This window comes from Sinocyclocheilus grahami, unplaced genomic scaffold (assembly GCF_001515645.1).
Source record: "Sinocyclocheilus grahami isolate Dianchi unplaced genomic scaffold, SAMN03320097.WGS_v1.1 scaffold64.1, whole genome shotgun sequence".
Taxonomy (NCBI): Eukaryota; Metazoa; Chordata; class Actinopteri; order Cypriniformes; family Cyprinidae; genus Sinocyclocheilus; species Sinocyclocheilus grahami.
In genome coordinates, this window is record NW_015505243.1 from 230,537 (window position 1) to 249,866 (window position 19,330).

At 35.6% G+C, this 19,330-nt stretch overlaps 2 protein-coding genes and 1 long non-coding RNA gene across 3 annotated transcripts; 1 reads left to right on the top strand and 2 right to left on the bottom strand.

Annotated features, from left to right (window-relative positions):
- Positions 1 to 418: 418 nt before the first annotated feature.
- Positions 419 to 6,205, bottom strand: LOC107584902 (ankyrin repeat and SOCS box protein 6-like). Its single transcript, XM_016271672.1, has 9 exons — positions 6,185 to 6,205; positions 5,337 to 5,396; positions 4,666 to 4,799; positions 4,545 to 4,576; positions 4,072 to 4,233; positions 3,876 to 3,982; positions 3,566 to 3,674; positions 2,061 to 2,147; positions 419 to 1,242 (listed from the first exon to the last, which is right to left on the bottom strand). Exons 1-9 carry the CDS (start codon positions 6,203 to 6,205, stop codon positions 524 to 526), a joined length of 1,431 nt encoding a protein of 476 aa, XP_016127158.1. The 3' UTR covers positions 419 to 523.
- LOC107584863 (WD repeat-containing protein 13-like) lies at positions 5,829 to 14,136 on the bottom strand. The gene is made up of 10 exons (XM_016271621.1): positions 14,058 to 14,136; positions 11,629 to 11,708; positions 11,016 to 11,247; positions 10,597 to 10,706; positions 10,233 to 10,363; positions 9,238 to 9,545; positions 7,371 to 7,551; positions 7,112 to 7,253; positions 6,918 to 7,036; positions 5,829 to 6,454 (listed from the first exon to the last, which is right to left on the bottom strand). Exons 2-10 carry the CDS (start codon positions 11,667 to 11,669, stop codon positions 6,270 to 6,272), a joined length of 1,449 nt encoding a protein of 482 aa, XP_016127107.1. The 5' UTR covers positions 11,670 to 11,708; positions 14,058 to 14,136; the 3' UTR covers positions 5,829 to 6,269.
- A 155-nt stretch (positions 14,137 to 14,291) lies between these two features.
- Positions 14,292 to 16,322, top strand: LOC107584866 (uncharacterized). Its single transcript, XR_001609185.1, has 3 exons — positions 14,292 to 14,354; positions 15,538 to 15,607; positions 15,949 to 16,322. It is a non-coding gene; the product is annotated as an uncharacterized lncRNA (long non-coding RNA).
- Positions 16,323 to 19,330: the final 3,008 nt, after the last annotated feature.

Here is a 19,330-nt window from a genome sequence, read left to right on the forward strand (position 1 = left end):
AAAACAGCTTCAAACTATATTTACACAATATACAATGCAAGAGATTCAAACTTTTCTTCAATGCTCCACCTACGAAGTTGATCTTCTTAAGGCACATTAAGTATGTCACATAAATGATTATGCAAAAAATGGAGGCTGATTCCAATCAGCGACTCCAAATTAGCTTAAAAATAAACACACATAACACAATTATTCAATGCACATACGGAAGTGAAGCTGTACATGATATTAAAGATTTAACTGTAAACCATTAACAATTTTCAGACTGAAAGATATACAGATACATTACAAAATTTACAGAAAATCACCTGGTAATGTGTAATACACTGAAGTTACTGTCATTGTGACACAGAAAACACCAAGTCACCCCATTTGCGTGACATTTATAACACTTATTTATATATATTTACCAGGAAAATGATCTTTCTGCATGTTGATCAAAAGAGTCATTTTTATCGGAGTTTTAATGAATGCAGTGGTCATTAAGGGCTCTATATTTACAAGCACACACATAAATCGTGTCTCAGCGTGGAGAACGTCGAGGTTTGAATCTTTCCCAGCCGGCGCTGTCTGTCCAGCTGTTCTCTGGGAGCAGCGAGTCCTTCAGTCTGTCTGGCAGTGGCAGGGCTTTCACCTTCTCCTCGAAGGACCAGGGCCGCAGACAGAAGCGGATGAGTCTCCTGCAAAGGCATCTCAGTGGCAGCGACTGCCTTTCTTGCTCCTCTAGTCTGCTGTAGAGCTCCAGCAGGGGCTGACGGGTAGAGATCTGATCCAGCACGGGCAGTTTTGAGCGGGGGAAGAGAGGAGGAATGACCGGACAGCAGATTCTGGCCAGATCCAACAGCACTTCAGCTTTGGCTAAAACATCAGCCGTCTCAGCAGCATCTAAAGCTTCCCGGAGAGCTTCTGCGAGACGTGTGAATATCAACTGTTGACCTGTCCAGTAGGAGGCGTGTGGTGAGAGCAGACCATGCTGGAGTAAAAGGGCGGTCAGGGGAAACAGCAAGTCGAAGTTCTCCAGACTGGTGTAGGTTAGTGAATGTCCCCACACTTCCCCGTCGGTAGCGTTCAAGCAGCAGCTGGGATCGGCACCGTGGCTGGTCAGAAGATGTGCCACGCGGGTACAGAAGTGCCCGATCTCCTTCGCATCCTTCACGCTGCTGTCCAGAGCCTCCTTCACCAGGAACGTGAGTGAAGACATGGGGGTCTCGCCATCATGTGTGGTGGTGTTCACATCTGCACCTGCATGGGATTATAAAAACACAATGTTAGCATTAACACCAATAAGCAATAAAAAAATATTTTTAAATGCTTTAAAAAAAACATAAAATATAAGTAAAAATTTATCAAATAAAATAATTACTATATATATATATGTGTGTGTGTGTGTGTGTGTGTGTGTGATCAATTTAAATATAATTATAAATGATTTATAACATTTTATATTAAAATAATGTGTAAACATTATAAATTATATTGTATTGTATTTTATTTAATTTTGTTTTTTTATTATTTTATATTTTATTTTATTTGTATATATTATTTTGTTTTGGGGTAAAATATGACCAATAATATATAATAATTTTCTAATATTATATATATGGTATACAGTATAATAATACATAGTAATTGTAAGAATATATATTATAAATTATAATAAACATCTGTTCCATTTTTATTTGACCCTCTAACTCTAACACTTTCTGTTCTATTTAAATTCTACTTTATCTATGTATCTTCTTTTTTATTAAAATACTTGTCATTTGCACTTACATATTGTTGCTCTTTTGTTAGTTTTTTGATTGCTTCTATTGTCCTCATTTGTAAGTCGCTTTGGATAAAATCGTCTGCTAACTGACTAAATGTACATGTAAATTATACAATTAAACTTCTTTCAACATTGCAATAACAACTATACAAAACTTTTAGTTTAATATTTGAAATAAATTATACATTCTTCCATGTTGAAACAATTTTTAAAACATCCATTAATGAAATTTCTGAATACAATTGTTGTCTAGTAATGTCCGAGCTGATGTTTTAAATTCACAGTGAAGCACCTCTTTCTAGAAGCAGCTGTATATTTTCCAAATTATTGACTGTGAGTCCATCAGTGCTGGCCAGAGCATGAAGCAGTGCCGTTTTTCCTGCAAGCAGGTACAATAAACAAAGAGTTAGAATCATATATAAAAATGAAACCACAAACAATCTATTTGGTTAGATAATTCAGCAAACATACCATTCTTGTCTTTTGCATTCACATCAGCACCCAAAACCAGAAGCACGCGCAGACACGGCAACTTATCCACCTCCTCACCGGCCAAATCAAGAGGGCTGCTTTCATGAATCTATTGCAGAGACAAAAAAGCAAATATTTAAGAAATGTAAAAAGTAAAGATAATGTCTGCATTGAAAGCAAATATAAGAGATACAATGAATATTTAAAAAAATTAAAAATAATATGCATGTTCACAACAGGTCATTTTATATATAGTGAGAGAGATTGAGAGAGAGAGAGAGAGAGAGAGAAATTCTCACCCTGTCCCTCTTTTCGATTTCAGCTCCGTGAGATATCAACATCTGCACCATGTCACCATGTCTTCTCAACACTGCAATGTGTAAGGGGTTGTAGTACGATACAGAATCTGAAACCATAAGAAAAAGGTCTGATTATGTTTCCTTGATGATAATGAGGTTTATCAGAATCCCAAAAGCATCTTCAGCATCTACAAACCTTCAAAGTTGAGATCAGCTCCGTAGCGCAGAAGCACCTGTGCTGCGCTGACCAACCCAAGATCAGCCACTCGAAACAGAGAGTAACTGATTCCCTCCATGAAGACAGGAGACTGAGACTCCCTATCCAGAAGTGACATGTGGCCAAGTATGGCGACCCATACTCGGAATTAGTGCTCTGCATTTAACCCATCCAAAGTGCACACAAACAGCAGTGAACACACACACACCGTGAACACACACCCGGAGCAGTGTGCAGCCATTTATGCTGCGGCGCCCGGGGAGCAGTTGGGGGTTCGGTGTATTTAAATTCTACTTTATCTATGTATCTTCTTTTTTATTAAAATACTTGTCATTTGCACTTACATATTGTTGCTCTTTTGTTAGTTTTTTGATTGCTTCTATTGTCCTCATTTGTAAGTCGCTTTGGATAAAATCGTCTGCTAACTGACTAAATGTACATGTAAATTATACAATTAAACTTCTTTCAACATTGCAATAACAACTATACAAAACTTTTAGTTTAATATTTGAAATAAATTATACATTCTTCCATGTTGAAACAATTTTTAAAACATCCATTAATTAAATTTCTGAATACAATTGTTGTCTAGTAATGTCCGAGCTGATGTTTTAAATTCACAGTGAAGCACCTCTTTCTAGAAGCAGCTGTATATTTTCCAAATTATTGACTGTGAGTCCATCAGTGCTGGCCAGAGCACGAAGCAGTGCCGTTTTTCCTGCAAGCAGGTACAATAAACAAAGAGTTAGAATCATATATAAAAATGAAACCACAAACAATCTATTTGGTTAGATAATTCAGCAAACATACCATTCTTGTCTTTTGCATTCACATCAGCACCCAAAACCAGAAGCACGCGCAGACACGGCAACTTATCCACCTCCTCACCGGCCAAATCAAGAGGGCTGCTTTCATGAATCTATTGCAGAGACAAAAAAGCAAATATTTACAGATATTTAAGAAATGTAAAAAGTAAAGATAATGTCTGCATTGAAAGCAAATATAAGAGATACAATGAATATTAAAAAAAATTAAAAAATAATATGCATGTTCACAACAGGTCATTTTATATATAGTGAGAGAGATTGAGAGAGAGAGAGAGAGAGAGAGAAATTCTCACCCTGTCCCTCTTTTCGATTTCAGCTCCGTGAGATATCAACATCTGCACCATGTCTGGCTTGTTTCTCAACACTGCAATGTGTAAGGGGTTGTAGTACGATACAGAATCTGAAACCATAAGAAAAAGGTCTGATTATGTTTCCTTGATGATAATGAGGTTTATCAGAATCCCAAAAGCATCTTCAGCATCTACAAACCTTCAAAGTTGAGATCAGCTCCGTAGCGCAGAAGCACCTGTGCTGCGCTGACCAACCCAAGATCAGCCACTCGAAACAGAGAGTAACTGATTCCCTCCATGAAGACAGGAGACTGAGACTCCCTATCCAGAAGTGACATGTGGCCAAGTATGGCGACCCATACTCGGAATTAGTGCTCTGCATTTAACCCATCCAAAGTGCACACAAACAGCAGTGAACACACACACACCGTGAACACACACCCGGAGCAGTGGGCAGCCATTTATGTTGCGGCGCCCGGGGAGCAGTTGGGGGTTCGGTGGCTTGCTCAAGGGCACCTCAGTCGTGGTATTGAAGGTGGGAGAGAGCGCTGTACATTCACTCCCCCCACCTACAATCCCTGCCGGTACGAGACTCGAACCCACAACCTTTGGGTTACGAGTCCGACTCTCTAACCTTAGGCCACGACTTCCCCAGAAGGGGCTCCACAAGACTTCTCCACGAGACGCTTTCTTCATCATCTCGCCTGTGACATGCAGGATATAAAAATGCAGTTCATAAAATCCTCTCGTCATCTGCTCATTGCAGTCTTTAAAATGCATTTGGTTTGCTGACCTACGCTGGTTTTCTCCTTCTATTCCCAGGACACACATCACAGCATCCACCAGCGGCTGGCACTCATACACGATCCTCCTGAAGCCGTGCAGGAAAGGCACAGTCTGTTCCCTTTGTGCCACGATCTCTTCACGCTGTAAAACAGAACAGATACATGCAAATCATACAGAAATCATGTTGTCATTCAGCAAAACATCACATACATAATGTTACAGTTGTATACAATACAGATTAGTCTGTTTGTGACAATTAAACAATGTTATCAATTCTTATGCAGCAATTAAGGTATATAGTAATAGTAAGGCTATGATTATATAAGAAACAACTATTCAATCCTATTGAAGTTTTTAAATAATGCACATTAAAAAGACTCGTCGGTTTATCAGATGGACCACACCTCTGAAAATATACATCAATTTAACACCTTAGAAGATGTATTTAAAATTATAACATTTCAATTAGTAGAAAATAAACCTATAAAGCAGATGTATTCATTTTTGGTCGTTGTTTTATGTAACGTTAGAGGGATCTTTACTTGCCTGCTAACGTTAGCTGTCTGCTGCTTGCTATATGATTCATACCTAATCAAAGCTCCCGGAGGCTCCAATGGTTTTTTTTTCATATACTTAAAAATCTACGTTTCATTCTTGTTTGTTATTCTTTTAGCTTACCCACTGTAGAGCCGGAAGTAGTTCCTCCCACGTTACAGTGAAAGTAACGGTTGTGAAGAACTTTTTATTTTCAAAATAAAAGCACACGAATAAACGTGGGATTATGATTAATTAATAAATGTTAATTTATTACATTTAAAAATGGTAACGAGGTTTAGTCTTTCATCGGAGTCAAATCTCACGTCACCATATATATATATATATATATATATATATTCTACATAAAATCCTATTTACAAAAATTCTTAAGATATATTAAAGAAATATTGCAACCTATATTAATAGGGTAAAGATCAAGATCAAAAATTATTCACTTGAGGATGCCTATTCATATTCAAATTTGAAATATAACTAGGTTTTCATTAAACGTGATTCAATCTTTAAAAGTGAAACATCTACACCCAAGTTTCCATCTTTGTTGTCTGGTAATATGCACTAGGTTGCCATAAACAAATAAAAATAAGGAAAACAGAAAGACCAAATGTAGCCTAATTCAGCTAGTGTGGTTAAATTTATTGAGTTCAACAAGGCATAAATACAGTAGTGTTATTGTGCAAGCGAACGCAACTTCAGTGACACGCTGCCTCAACATTCTCATTCTCACACACTCACTCACAAAAACACAAAATGCACACAAGTGAACAAAGAATTCTATTAATGTCTCCTCTCTTAAGTTGGACATTTATGACCACAAAGCACTAATGAATTCCACAAACAAGCGCCACATCCCACAAAACCAATAAAAACAGAAATATCAGCTCTAAAACAAAGATAAGACAAGTTTCTTTCATGGTGCACATGATTTAGTTCAGACTCACTCAAAACACAACAGTCATCTTGACATTTACAGTAGGAGTTTCATTGCACATGATTCAAGCCAGCCTGCGCGGCAGATGCTGTTGCCAACGTAGCGAAAGCTTGGAGTTGCCATGGTTACTTCTGCTCCCGTCTCCAGATGATCACCATGCCGGTGGCGTCAGAGGAGGCCAGAAGGCTTTCGTCGCAGTTGAAGCTCACGTCCAGGACGGGCCCGCTGTGGCCCTGCAGCTTGTTAACGATGGCCTTAGTGTTGCGCTCAACATCGAAAAAGTAGACGCATGCATCCTCACTGCCGGTGACTGCAAGAGGGAAAGAGCAGGATTCACTTATTTTGGCTTTGCTCCAAAACATAGTGATTTGCCTACATAGAAAGCAGCTCGCAAGTGATTGTGAAAGTTCTACAAAGACAGCAACATGTCATACAAACAGGAGATTGATTGAATTCAATAGTATGCCATTAGCTGCCATGTTGCTAACCTAATAACACATATAAAGTCATATATACACTACCATTCAAAAGACATTAAAACATTGATGTCAGTAAAGTGTCAGTACAGACGTTTGTTACAAAAGGTTTATTATTTCAAATAAATGCTGCTCTTCGAACTTTCTATTCATCAAAATAAATCATATTTTGCCGTACAACTTGTTTTCAACATTGACAATAATTAGGAATGTTTCTTGAGCAGCAAATCAGCATATTAGAATGATTTCTGACAGATCAGACAGAAATAGCCTGTAATATGATGATTATGGTCTTACCAACACAGGCTCCCTGTCTGAAGGACATGAGAGGACAGAAGATGCTGTGCAGCGGTTGGGATCCGTGTTGAATGGGGAAACTCCTCTTCAGCTGTAGTGTTCCCTCATTATCCACGACCCTGTCAACACCAGTTCCACACTGATCGATAATCATCTCAGTCAAGAGAAAGTGACAATATGAGTTGCATTCTAACCTGTAGAGCAGTAGTTTGTTGACACAGGCGTTGACGAGCAGCGACGGATCCCGTGCCTCTCGACTGATCCACGAGCGGGCAGAGATACTAGAGATAGGGCTGCCCTCATTCACCACCAGTCTCTTAGCTTTGGTCAGTTTTCCTGTGGAAGAAGAACCTCAGCTTTACATAAACACCAATATATCAACCTTAGTCTCATTTACATTTCCAGAATTTCCACCAGTTTTGTTTTTTTTTTTGCAAGAAAATATCTTTGCACCTGTGGCCATGTCAAAGAGGAAGGAGAAAATGCTTCCCCTGTCATCACCAGCCCACAGGATTCTCCCCGGAGCATCAAACGAGAGAGAAAGCACTCGACCGGTGAGTTTACTGGAGCCTCCTTTCACTTTCTTTCCAGTGGAGATGTTCACCACCTGCAGGTGATGTTTACTGTTGCCAACCTAGGGACGGACAACAAAGGACAGATTTTATGTATCATATCAACAGAAAATACTTCACAGCAAAATCTTCACGCGGTAGATGAGATTCAGGGTAGGAAATGTGTAACAGACGTTAAAAGATTTTATTTTCACAATGTAAATACATAAAATAACTATTGTATAGAAAATGAAACAACTCATTAGTTGTTTAATTAGTAGTCTTTTTGGTCTTGGTTAAAGTTGCTTGTTTATAATGCAGCATTGTATAAAAGGCAATATTTTAGATTGCTATCATATATCATATCGAATATCATATAAATATTTTCTTCAGAAGTACAGTTAATTTCTGTTGGGGTGTTTATTAACCTTGCAAAGCCTGACATTTTTTTTATATTGACAGTTGACGTGGAACAGCTTAAAAAAGTTATATTCACATACATACACAAAGTATGTGGATGGGTTTTTTTCAAGTATCATATTTCACGCATCAGGCTTTTATGGCTCATGTAGCATGATATAGTGAGAATATGGAGCTCATACTCAAGGAGAAAAAACTTTTGATTATGATCATTTATTATATTTAGTTATTATATTTTATATTTATGATATTTATATGGCCAAACAGTAAGGTGGCATTCTGATTTTAATGTACATCAATGAGATAATTATATAGCGAAATACTTGCATAGCAAAAAAAATGCATAGAAATATATTCACTCTATATGTCCCAATAATGTCTCAGCAACATGATTTTGAAATGCTTAGTTTAGTTTTTTTCAAAGTTCTGTAGTTTCAAAACACATAATGCAATGGAATACAATGATGACTGAGATGAATAAATAAACCTTCCTCAAAAGCCTGATGCATCATTTGTGATACTCACATTTTATCATAGTTTTTCTAAAAAATTATGCATGGGTTATTCATCAATTTATATTGTGTTCACAATGCATGTTATAAATTAATCAAACTCATAGCACCTCCTGAGAGATTGTCTGGGTTTAGCTGGAGTGTTCACGTATAAACAAAATTGCTTTAAGAGCCACATAAAAAAAGAAAGTATAAGAGATATAATCAACCCATCAATTGCATTTCTTGTCAAATGTCTTTACAGGTCACCCACCACAGTAGTTGGTAGGTAAGTAAAATTACCCAGCACTGCACACAAAATACTCTTTTTGGCTGGTGGCGCATGTTCATTTCACACACTAATAGAAAGGGCTGATGGTATTTTTTACTGCTGTCTGCAGTGTTTCATCAGCATAAGCAATTCAATATTCCCATAAAACTTCTGTCACCTTGAATAATCCCATACTAACTTTATATTCACCAAATAGTGCATTGTGGTTTCTACAAAAATGTTAAGCAGCTCAACTGTTTTCAACATATGACAATAATAAGAAATGTAGTTTCTTGAGCAGCAAATCAGCATATTAGAATAATTTCTGAAGGATCATGTGACACTGAAGACTGGAGTAATAATGCTGAAAATTCAGATTTGTATCACAGAAATAAATTACATTTTTAAATATATTAAAACAGAAAAAAAGTATAGATTGTAATAATATTTCACTTACTGTTTTTACCATATTTTGATCAAATAAGAGTATACAAGACTTCCTTCAAAAACATTTTAAAATCTTACTGAGCTAAACTTTTAAATGGTAGTATACAAAGGAAACAAAAATGGCTGGCATTTGGACTCACCACAGTCAGGTTGTTGTTCATGGGCTGAAAAGTGCAGCACAGCAGCTCACTGCCCTCTGGGTCGGCCACCTCTCGGATGCAGCGTCCATCCTCTGTGTTCCAGATACGCAGAGTGCCATCTTTTGACGTGGACACAATGATGTCATTGCTGAGTGACCAGGCGAAGTCAGTCACGGGACCAGCATGGCCCTTTAGTGTCACCTTTACAGTTGGTGGAGGCGGGGACAATGTCATGATTGACAATGTCCCATCCAACGAGCAGCAGGCGAGGAGGTGTTTATCATCATTGGCAAACTGCAATCGAGGAACTGAGGAGACAAAATATTAAAAGGTTAAAATGAAAGGGTAAAACAACAGTCCAGACCTAGGACTGACAGATGCTACTTTCAAACATTTATGTGCAAGCACTGAAGCAGGCTAGTGGTAATGCAACTTCGCAGCAAAAAGGATCAAAAGCGCTTCTTGGTCAAAATGCTGGTGTTGATAAGGTATTCATCTAAATACGGTTATGTCTAAGGTGCAGTATGGATATATGTAAAAGTATCAAATCTGTGAACTAGCAGATGTTGCAAAGCAGAAATTAAACAACTATATTAATTAAACAATATTTAAAAAAAAAGAAGAAGAAATGGTAATCCAGTCACTGCTTTTTTTTTCTTTTTTCCTGTTTGGCCAATAAGTATCAGGACTTTTATTTAGAAAAAAAATAAAATATATATATGTATATATAAATTCTCTATTCTCTCTCAGTCACCCCTTTAAAAAAATCTACTTGTCCCAGACAAGCGTTAATCTTTATTTCTAATTTAGTAAGTATAATGTCGATAAATCTGTAGCATGCAGCATTTGTTACTTACCATTTTAAAATTAAATAGGCTTTGTATTGACATTGTTTCACCCTGCTCTCTAAGGTACTGCCCATCAATAAAAAAATTGGTATAGACTAGAGTCATTTTTGTTGGTCATCTTAGTCGTGTCATTAACAGCTCACTCACCAGCTGAGTCGACATGCTGGTCAAAGATGTGGTGCATTCCGGCAAAGGCGTAGTTCTCACTTAGGGTGGTGTCACCTGCCATTGCCCGACTGGCTTCTGCCACCGATGTGGGAACCAGGCTACCTGGAGGCCTGGCACATGAAATAGAACCAGAGAATTATTCATACTGGTACACAGTGCAAGACACAGTAATAACACCCTGCATCATATTTGCTTAATGAAATCCAATGCTTGTTTCTTATTCATTTGGGGTGCCGATTCTAATAATAGCGCCTGTTTTGCTTAAGCATGTCACACTTTTTCACAAAATAATATGCATTTCATAGCATTTTGCATTCTGCAAACATTTGTCAGATGACTTTACCTTTCATCATACACTGCCCTGTTCATCTGGGCTTGCAGCTGGTATGAACCACGGCTTACTGATCTCCGGTGGCCTCTGGCACCCTGAGCCCTGGGATCCTCCTCGAAGTCCTGATTGAAAGACAGAGAAGAGAATAAAAAAAGACCAAGAAAATATGAAAGCAGGCAGTAATGAAGAATGATTTTAGAGTTTAGCACTACAGCAACATAAAGCCCATCATGCACAAAAGAGTTTGCAATCTACATGCACAGCAGCTCTCACACAACACAAAGACCTGGATCTGCATTGCTATTTATATCAAGGACTATATAGATGTTCTATCTTGCCCTCTGTCTGTGTTTTTTCTAGGGCTTATTTCAACCCAGAACTCCTTATCTGCATTTCTCGAACCCTTTTCCCTGTTTCTGAATGCACCTAACCTCCATGCGATCCAGTGTGGTGCGGGAACTGCGCACACTGCTGGCTCTGAAGCTGCTCTGCTCTGACAGAGGCCCGTAACGCAGGGCGAGCAACTGACTGCGCAGACGCAGATACTGCCTGCGCAGCCCCGGCTCAAAGCCACACTTGGCATTCTCGCGGAGCAGCTGGCTGCGCCGGCGGATGTACTGCGTGCGGAACTGGGGGAACGTAGGTGTACGGTAAGCATTGTACCTGAGGAAAAGACAAAAAGAGGCAGAAGGACAGAAAATAGAGAACAATATAACAAATGATTAGGCCCTACACATGTAAAAAAGGTACATACAGTGGGGCAAAAAAGTATTTAGTCAGCCACCAATTGTGCAAGTTCTCCCACTTAAAAAGATGAGAGAGGCCTGTAATTTTCATCATAGGTATACCTCAACTATGAGAGACAAAATGAGAAAAAAAATCCAGAAAATCACATTGTAGGATTTTTAAAGAATTAATTGGTAAATTCCTCGGTAAAATAAGTATTTGGTCACCTACAAACAAGCAAGATTTCTGGCTCTCACAGAACTGTAACTTCTTCTTTAAGAGGCTCCTCTGCCCTCCACTCATTACCTGTGCACACACCTTGCGTCCACTGCCAGCACCTGCTGCCAAACAGCAGCCATGAGATCCACAAACACAGAGAGATGCAGGAAACACAAGGGCTGCAGGAGACACAAATACACTGTTATAGAAATTGCATTAAAAAATATACACTACCGGTCAAAAGTTTGGGATCAGTAAGGCTGGTAATGTTTTTAAAGAAGTCTCTTCTGCTCATCAAGGCTGCATTTATTTGATCAAAAATACAGAATACAGTAATCTTGCAAAATGTTATTACAATATAAAATAATGGTTTCTATTTTAATATCCTTTAAAATATAATTTATTTCTGTGATGCAAAGCTGAATTTCCATCAGCCATTACTCCAGTATAAAGTGTCACATGATCCTTCAGAAATCATTCTAATATGCTGATTTATTATTAGAATTATCAATGCTGGCAACAGTTGTGCTGCCAAATATTTTTTTGGAAACTGTGGTACTTTTTTCAGGATTCTTTGATGAATAAAAAATTAAAAAGAAAAGCATTTATTCAAATATTTTCTAACAAAATAAACATTTGCTATCACTTCTTATCAATTTAACACATCCTTGCTGAATAAAAGTTTTCATTTCTTTCAAAAAAAGAAAGAATAAAAATGTACTGACCCCAAACTTTTGAACTGTAGTGTATATTGTTAGAAGTATTTCTATTTTAAATAAATGCTCTTCGTTTTAACTTTTTTTCATCAAAGAATCCTGAAAAAAAGTATCACAGGTTCCAAAAAAAATATTAAGCAGCACAACAGTTTCCATCACTGATAATAGATCAGCATATTAGAATGATTTCTGAAGGATCATGTGACACTGAAGACTGGAGTAATGATGCTGAAAATTCAGCTTTGATCACAGGAATAAATTAGATTTTAATGAATATTAAAATAGAAAAATGTTATTTGACATTGTAATAATATTTCACAATATTAAAATGTTTTCCTGTATTTTTGATCAAATAAATGCAGCCTTGATGAGCAGAAGATATTTCTATTTTAAATAAATGCTCTTCGTTTTAACTTTTTTTCATCAAAGAATCCTGAAAAAAAGTATCACAGGTTCCAAAAAAAATATTAAGCAGCACAACAGTTTCCATCACTGATAATAGATCAGCATATTAGAATGATTTCTGAAGGATCATATGACACTGAAGACTGTAGTAATGATGCTGAAAATACAGCTTTGATCACAAGAATAAATTAGATTTTAATGAATATTAAAATAGAAAAATGTTATTTGACATTGTAATAATATTTCACAATATTAAAATGTTTTCCTGTATTTTTGATCAAATAAATGCACCCTTGATGAGTATAAGAAACTTCTTTAAAAAACGTACTGATCCCAAACTTTTGAGCGGTAGTGTATATTTAATAACTAAAGATTTCAAAGCATTATTTGTATCATTCAGTTCAGTTGAGATATGATACAAGTTTTCTTTACGTAATTGTTGTTAAAAAGATTACATGAGGGACAAAATAACACAAGTAACCCTAAATATAAACAATAAATGCAATTAACTATGTTAATTTTGTTAGCATAGTAATGTTATGTTAACTATGTTAAATTAATTATGTAATTTAAAGGTTTTCAAACTTTTTGATGCTAAGGACCCCCAAATACGATGATTCCCTTATGAGAGATTCTAAATATAATAAATATGATTATTTATTTATAAATGTAAAGGCAGCTGCATATTTCAAGTGTAAAAATCCATTTATATAGTATAAGGAAACTATTCTTTGTTATATTATTAAGAGTAAAGTCAATTTAAAAATGGTTTCCAAAGTTAAATATTTGTCTTTTGCATTGTCATGTTACTAAAACAAAATGTTAAAATGTTATCTGGAAATACTTACGTTTAATTAACTTGACAACGTTTATAATTACATTTTTTTAATTGAGAAAAATATAAAATAATAGCAATTGATGTCTTGATTTATTCGGAAAGCAGAAAGAAATAACTACATTTAGTATATGCAAACGTAAAAAAAATATTAATTTGCACAAAATTAAAATGCACAAATTAACAGTCCTAAAACATATTTTGTAAACAAATAAACAAAAACTCGTATTAATCCAGTTTAATGTACAAATAGTACAAACATCCCACACACTAGCACAATGCAACATGACTAATGTAAACACAACGTTCATAAGAAATATATAATAACAAAATGATTCATATTTATGCACCGCATAAGAAAATAGTTTATTTTAAAAATCAATGTTTTGACGCATTAGCCCAGTTAGCAGGGAAGCTAACAACAACAGGCGTTACATACCGATTTACAATCCCCCCCAAAAATCATATCAGCCACCCTGTGGCCATAATATCTCGCTAATAACAATTTCTGAATGGGTTTAATTTACTGAAACGCAATGTCATGAATAATTGTGTATTTGAAGGACACCTACCGTGCGAGACTCTCACCGGTGCATTCTGTCTGAAGGGACTGGCGTGATCACGTGACCGACCCGCCTTCCAACAGCTGATCTGCATAGTGACGTCACCGCAGCGCGTGTAACGAAGACCGTCCAATAATGTGTACGATGATGGAGATGGATATAATTAATATGTACTTGTATGTTTTTTTTTTATGCAAAACAGTCATGAAATATTAGTAGTAAATGAAACCAGGCATGCAAAAAGTAATGTCCTGAATGTTTTAACATTTGACAGGTAACAAGGCGGACAAGAAATCCACCACCAAGGTAAAAATTGCCCACAGCAGACCCATTGCACATATTGGAAAGCTACACGTGCATAATTCATAATGCCTGCTCAAAATCAGCCACTGTCGGTATTGACTAATGTTCTGGCAAGGTTCTCGCAAATTTATGAAAAAAAAAAGTTCTTCCAGTAACATTACTAGAACTTTCGTCGTCTGGGCTTTAATAACATTCACAAAACATCAGTACAAAAACCTTAGGCATGGTTCATGGTTCATTTATTTTTCTGAAATGTTTTTTTTAATACATTTTCTACACAGAAAATAGTGTACACAGAAACAGAAAGCAATGATAAAGACAATGTGTTTCAATACTAATAAAATAAGGTCTGAAATGTTTTTTAAACGTTATTACTTGTTTCAGAATGTTCAAAGAACATTAAAAAGAACTGTTCTTATAAAGTATGATAAATGATAAATGGAACATTCACTTAATGTTTTCTCTGACATTCGCATTAGCAAGAAAAAAATGGTTGATTTAAACGTTCGGAGAACATTTAAAAATAAAATTTTCATAACTTAATGGGAACGTTAACAAAACGTTCTTAAAACTAATTCTCATTAGCTGGGTTAACTGAGATCTTCAAACATTCTTGCAGTAACATTAATGGCGTGCACAGAAAAACATTATTTATACATTGTTCAAGGAACATCTTTTTCTGAAACATTTTTTTAAATGTTATTATTTGTTTCAGAATGTGCAGAGAACATTCCAATTGAACTTTCCTATACTGTTTGCAAAATGATAAAGGGAACATTCTCTTAATGTTTTCTCTAACGTAAACTGTTTTCTCTTTACATATCCAAGAATTTTTTTTTTTTTTTTTTATGTTTTTGGAACATTTAGAGAACATTCCGAAAGCAAAACATTCTTAGAACATGTTTTTGTTAGCTGGAATAACTTTGAACATTAAAAGTTAAAAAAAAGAACATTCTCTCAATGTTTTCTCTATAGCATTCACATAACCAAGAAAAAATGTTTTGAAATATTAATACTGGTCGTTTTAAATATTCAGAGAAAATTCAGACATAACGTTTTCATAACTTAATAGGAACGTTAGCAAACCACTCTTAGAAAATACTTTTGTTATTTGGGATAACTGAGATCTTTAAATGTTTTTTTTTTTTTAATTTAATTTTATTGATTTATTTATTTTTCCCTGTAGCAACCTCAGAGTCCTAAGGAGCAGCCGAAGAAAGGTGATCAGAAAGGAGATGATGCCAAAAAGCAAGGAGGTAAATATTGACAACAGCATAGAAGACATGAGTGAGACAAAAAGGCATTTCAAATGAACATTTGAAATACAAGCAAAAATGACACCGCAAATACCTGAAATGTAAAATGCTTTTTATGGCTTATGAAAGTAAATGTTTGACTCACAAATACATATTTTTACTGATTTATTACAATAGAATAAAGTGTCAAACAATATTTAGTGTATAGGAGAAGCATTATACAATATCTGAGAGAAGATTGCACATTTCTAGCTTGCTCTTAGGCACAACTGGATTTCATTGCACTTGATGTATGTTTCCAGTCAAGCTAACTAACTGTCTTTGTGTCTTTCCCCTCGCAGGACAGCCGAAGGGAGAGAAGCAATAATTTCCAGGCCTTCGTGAAGCTGGCTCTGGAGACTCTCCTGGGCTCTTGTCGACGCAAGCATGGGGGCCCCCAGGGTAGACAGGGCTGAGGTTTGCTCCTCCCACCACCCAGCATCCATCAGACCTTCGCTAAGCCTCTGTAGTCTGTCCCTACTGTACCTCCTCACATGGGTCTCAGGTTTGAATAACGCTGCTGATTTGCTCATTGGAAGTTGGGCCAATATAAAGACTCCTGAGACTCTGTGACCCTGCCCTCATCTGTTCATTTGACTCCGCCCGTGTCATAGATCTCAACTGTGACGTACATAAATGAACTGATTTGCAAATAAACATGATTTCATACGCTTGCCATAATTTGGATTTTTTTTTTTACTGATTTTTAAATCTATAAATTATTTAAATGAATAAATTATACACAATACTTTTCAAAAGTCTGATGCCATTAAGATTTTTAAATGTCTTTGAAAGTAGTCTCATTCTCACCAAGGCTTCATTATTATGATTATAATAATATATAATAATATTATGATTCATAATTTAATATGAATATTATAATTTATATTATATATTTATAAAATAATTGTTTTAATATATTTAAAAATGTCATTTATTCCTGTGATCAAAGCTGTATTTTCAGCATCATTACTCCAGTCTTCAGTGTCACATGATCCTTCAGAAATCAATCTATGCTGATTTGCTGCTCAAAAGTTGTTCTCAGAAGAGCATTTATTTGAAGTAGGAATCTGTTTTCACGTTATATTATAAATATCTCTATTGTCACTTTTGATCAGTTTAATGTGTCCTTGTAGTGAATACTGATGAAAGACTGAAAATGACAAACGTTTTTTTTTATAACATGTACACTAATACAACATTCACAACCAGACCAGGAGCATGTACTAAATAAAATTAATAGGTTCAATTGTGATTTTTTGTTGATGTTTGATATTTATTCAAACAATCTCAATTTCTCATACAATCAATTTTATAGTTACATAATTCTATGATAAAAAGGCAGTAGGCTCTTGCTTTGACCTACAATAGCATTTGTCTTTTAAAATGAATCCATTTTTGCCCCATGCAAACTGACGTCTGGCCAAGAGCACAGCAGAGAGAAATAGGTGTAGTGTAACCATGCATTAGAGACAGCGCTCAGGGAATATAAAGCATGTAGGCTATGTAATATTAGGCTGAGGCAGAAAAACCATAGGATGCATTTGTGCCAGAGAACAAGTGTTTTATAGGAGATGCATGTAGTCTTCTAACCAGATTAGGGGTTGTTTTGGTTCTGGAAATAAAGCATATTAAATGCACCCCAGTGTTTGATCATACAGTGCTTCTGTTTATGGAATGTCAGAATAACAGAATGTCATTCTTTCTCCTGACTTAATCACATCAGACAGATTTTGAGTGTGTGTGTGTGTGTGTGTGTGTGTGTGTGTGTGTGTGTGTGTGTGTGCGCGCGTTTTTGTGACAAATGAGGACATACATTTGTGTGTGTGTGTGTGTGTGTGTGTGTGATCACATATGCAGAGCCTTACACCTGTCAGAGTGATGTGAGCATTCACTCCGGATGCACTTCAAAAAATGTGCCATTCATATTTAATCTCAAGTAATGAATATTTACTTAGCAGCAATGCTATCATATGTGGCTATTTAACCAAAGATGTCATGCGATGGTCAGACCTCTTTTAAACTGGTATACTGGCTCAACTTGTATTGAGAACAATATAATATAATAATAAATTGCTGAAAATGCTTGTTCTTAACTTAATGAAAAACACTCTCCACAGTATTACAAAGATACATGATTTAAAAAAAACAAGGCTACAGGCTACTATAAAAATGTACTCAAAAGTACCATGGTATTAACATGGTATTCTGTGAAGTATCATATATGGTGCTTAAATATATGATATTTTATACCATGGAATTACCATTGTACATGTGCAGAAAAAATAGCTGCAAAATAGGCTTCTACTTTCAAAAATGTACTTAAAAAGTACCATGGTATTATATATAGTATCATATACCATGGTACTAAATTACTATATTTATGCACCATGGTATTTACATAATACAAGGTACTGTACTTCATATAATGCCATGGTATTACCATGGTACATGTCTGATAAACAACATAGGCTACTATACTTACAAAACACATTCAAAAAGTACAATGGTTTTAACGTGGTATTCTATGAAATACCATATACTGTACTATGGTACTGAATAACTATATTTATGCACTGTACCATGGTATTTACATACTCCAAGGTACAGTAGAATAGCATGGTATTATTACCATGATACATGTCCAATAAACAAAACAGGCTACAACATTACAAAAACATGCCCAAAAAGTACCATGATATTAACAGCATTCTATAGTACCATATACATATGGTACTGAATTACTACTATACCATAGCATTTACATACTCCAGGGTACATGGAACACCATGGTATTATCATAGTATATGTGACCCTGGAGCACAAAAGCAGTCTTAAGTCGCTGGGGTATATTTGTAGTAATAGCCAAAAATACATCGTATGGGTCAAAATTATTGATTTTTCTTTTATGCCAAAAATCATTAGGATATTAAGTAAAGATCATGTTCCATGAAGATATTTTGTAAATTTCCTACCGTAAATATATTAAAACTTAATTTTTGATTAGTAATATGCATTGCTAAGAACTTCATTTGGACAACTTTAAAGATGATTTTCTCAATACTTGATTAATATTTTCAAATAGTTGTATCTCTGCCAAATATTGTCCTATCCTAGCAAACCATACATCAATGGAAAGCTTATTTATTCAGCTTTCAGATGCTGTATAAATCTCAATTTCGAAAAATTGACCCTTATGACTGGTTTTGTGGTCCAGGGTCACATATGTCCAATAAACAAAATAGGCTATACTTACAAAGATTTGCCCAAAAAGTACCATGGTATTGCCTACTATGTACTATGACACTACCATAATATTTTAGACATGTACAATTATAGTGCCATGGTTTACTCAGATGTACCATGGAGTACCATGTAGATACCATGGTACATGTATTTCAATATAGTATTACCATCTGATCAGTGTTGGGGGTAACGCATTACAAGTAACGCGAGTTACGTAATCAGATTACTTTTTTTCAAGTAACTAGTAAAGTAACGCATTACTTTTTAATTTACAAGAGAATATCTGAGTTACTTTTTCAAATGAGTAACGCAAGTTACTTTTTTTTCCAATTTATTGATTGACAGCTCTGGTGTCGCCATGGTGAGAGAAATCAGATGTTACTGTAGTTCTAAAATAAATATGAATATGCATTCATTCATCTCACTCACAAAAAAAAA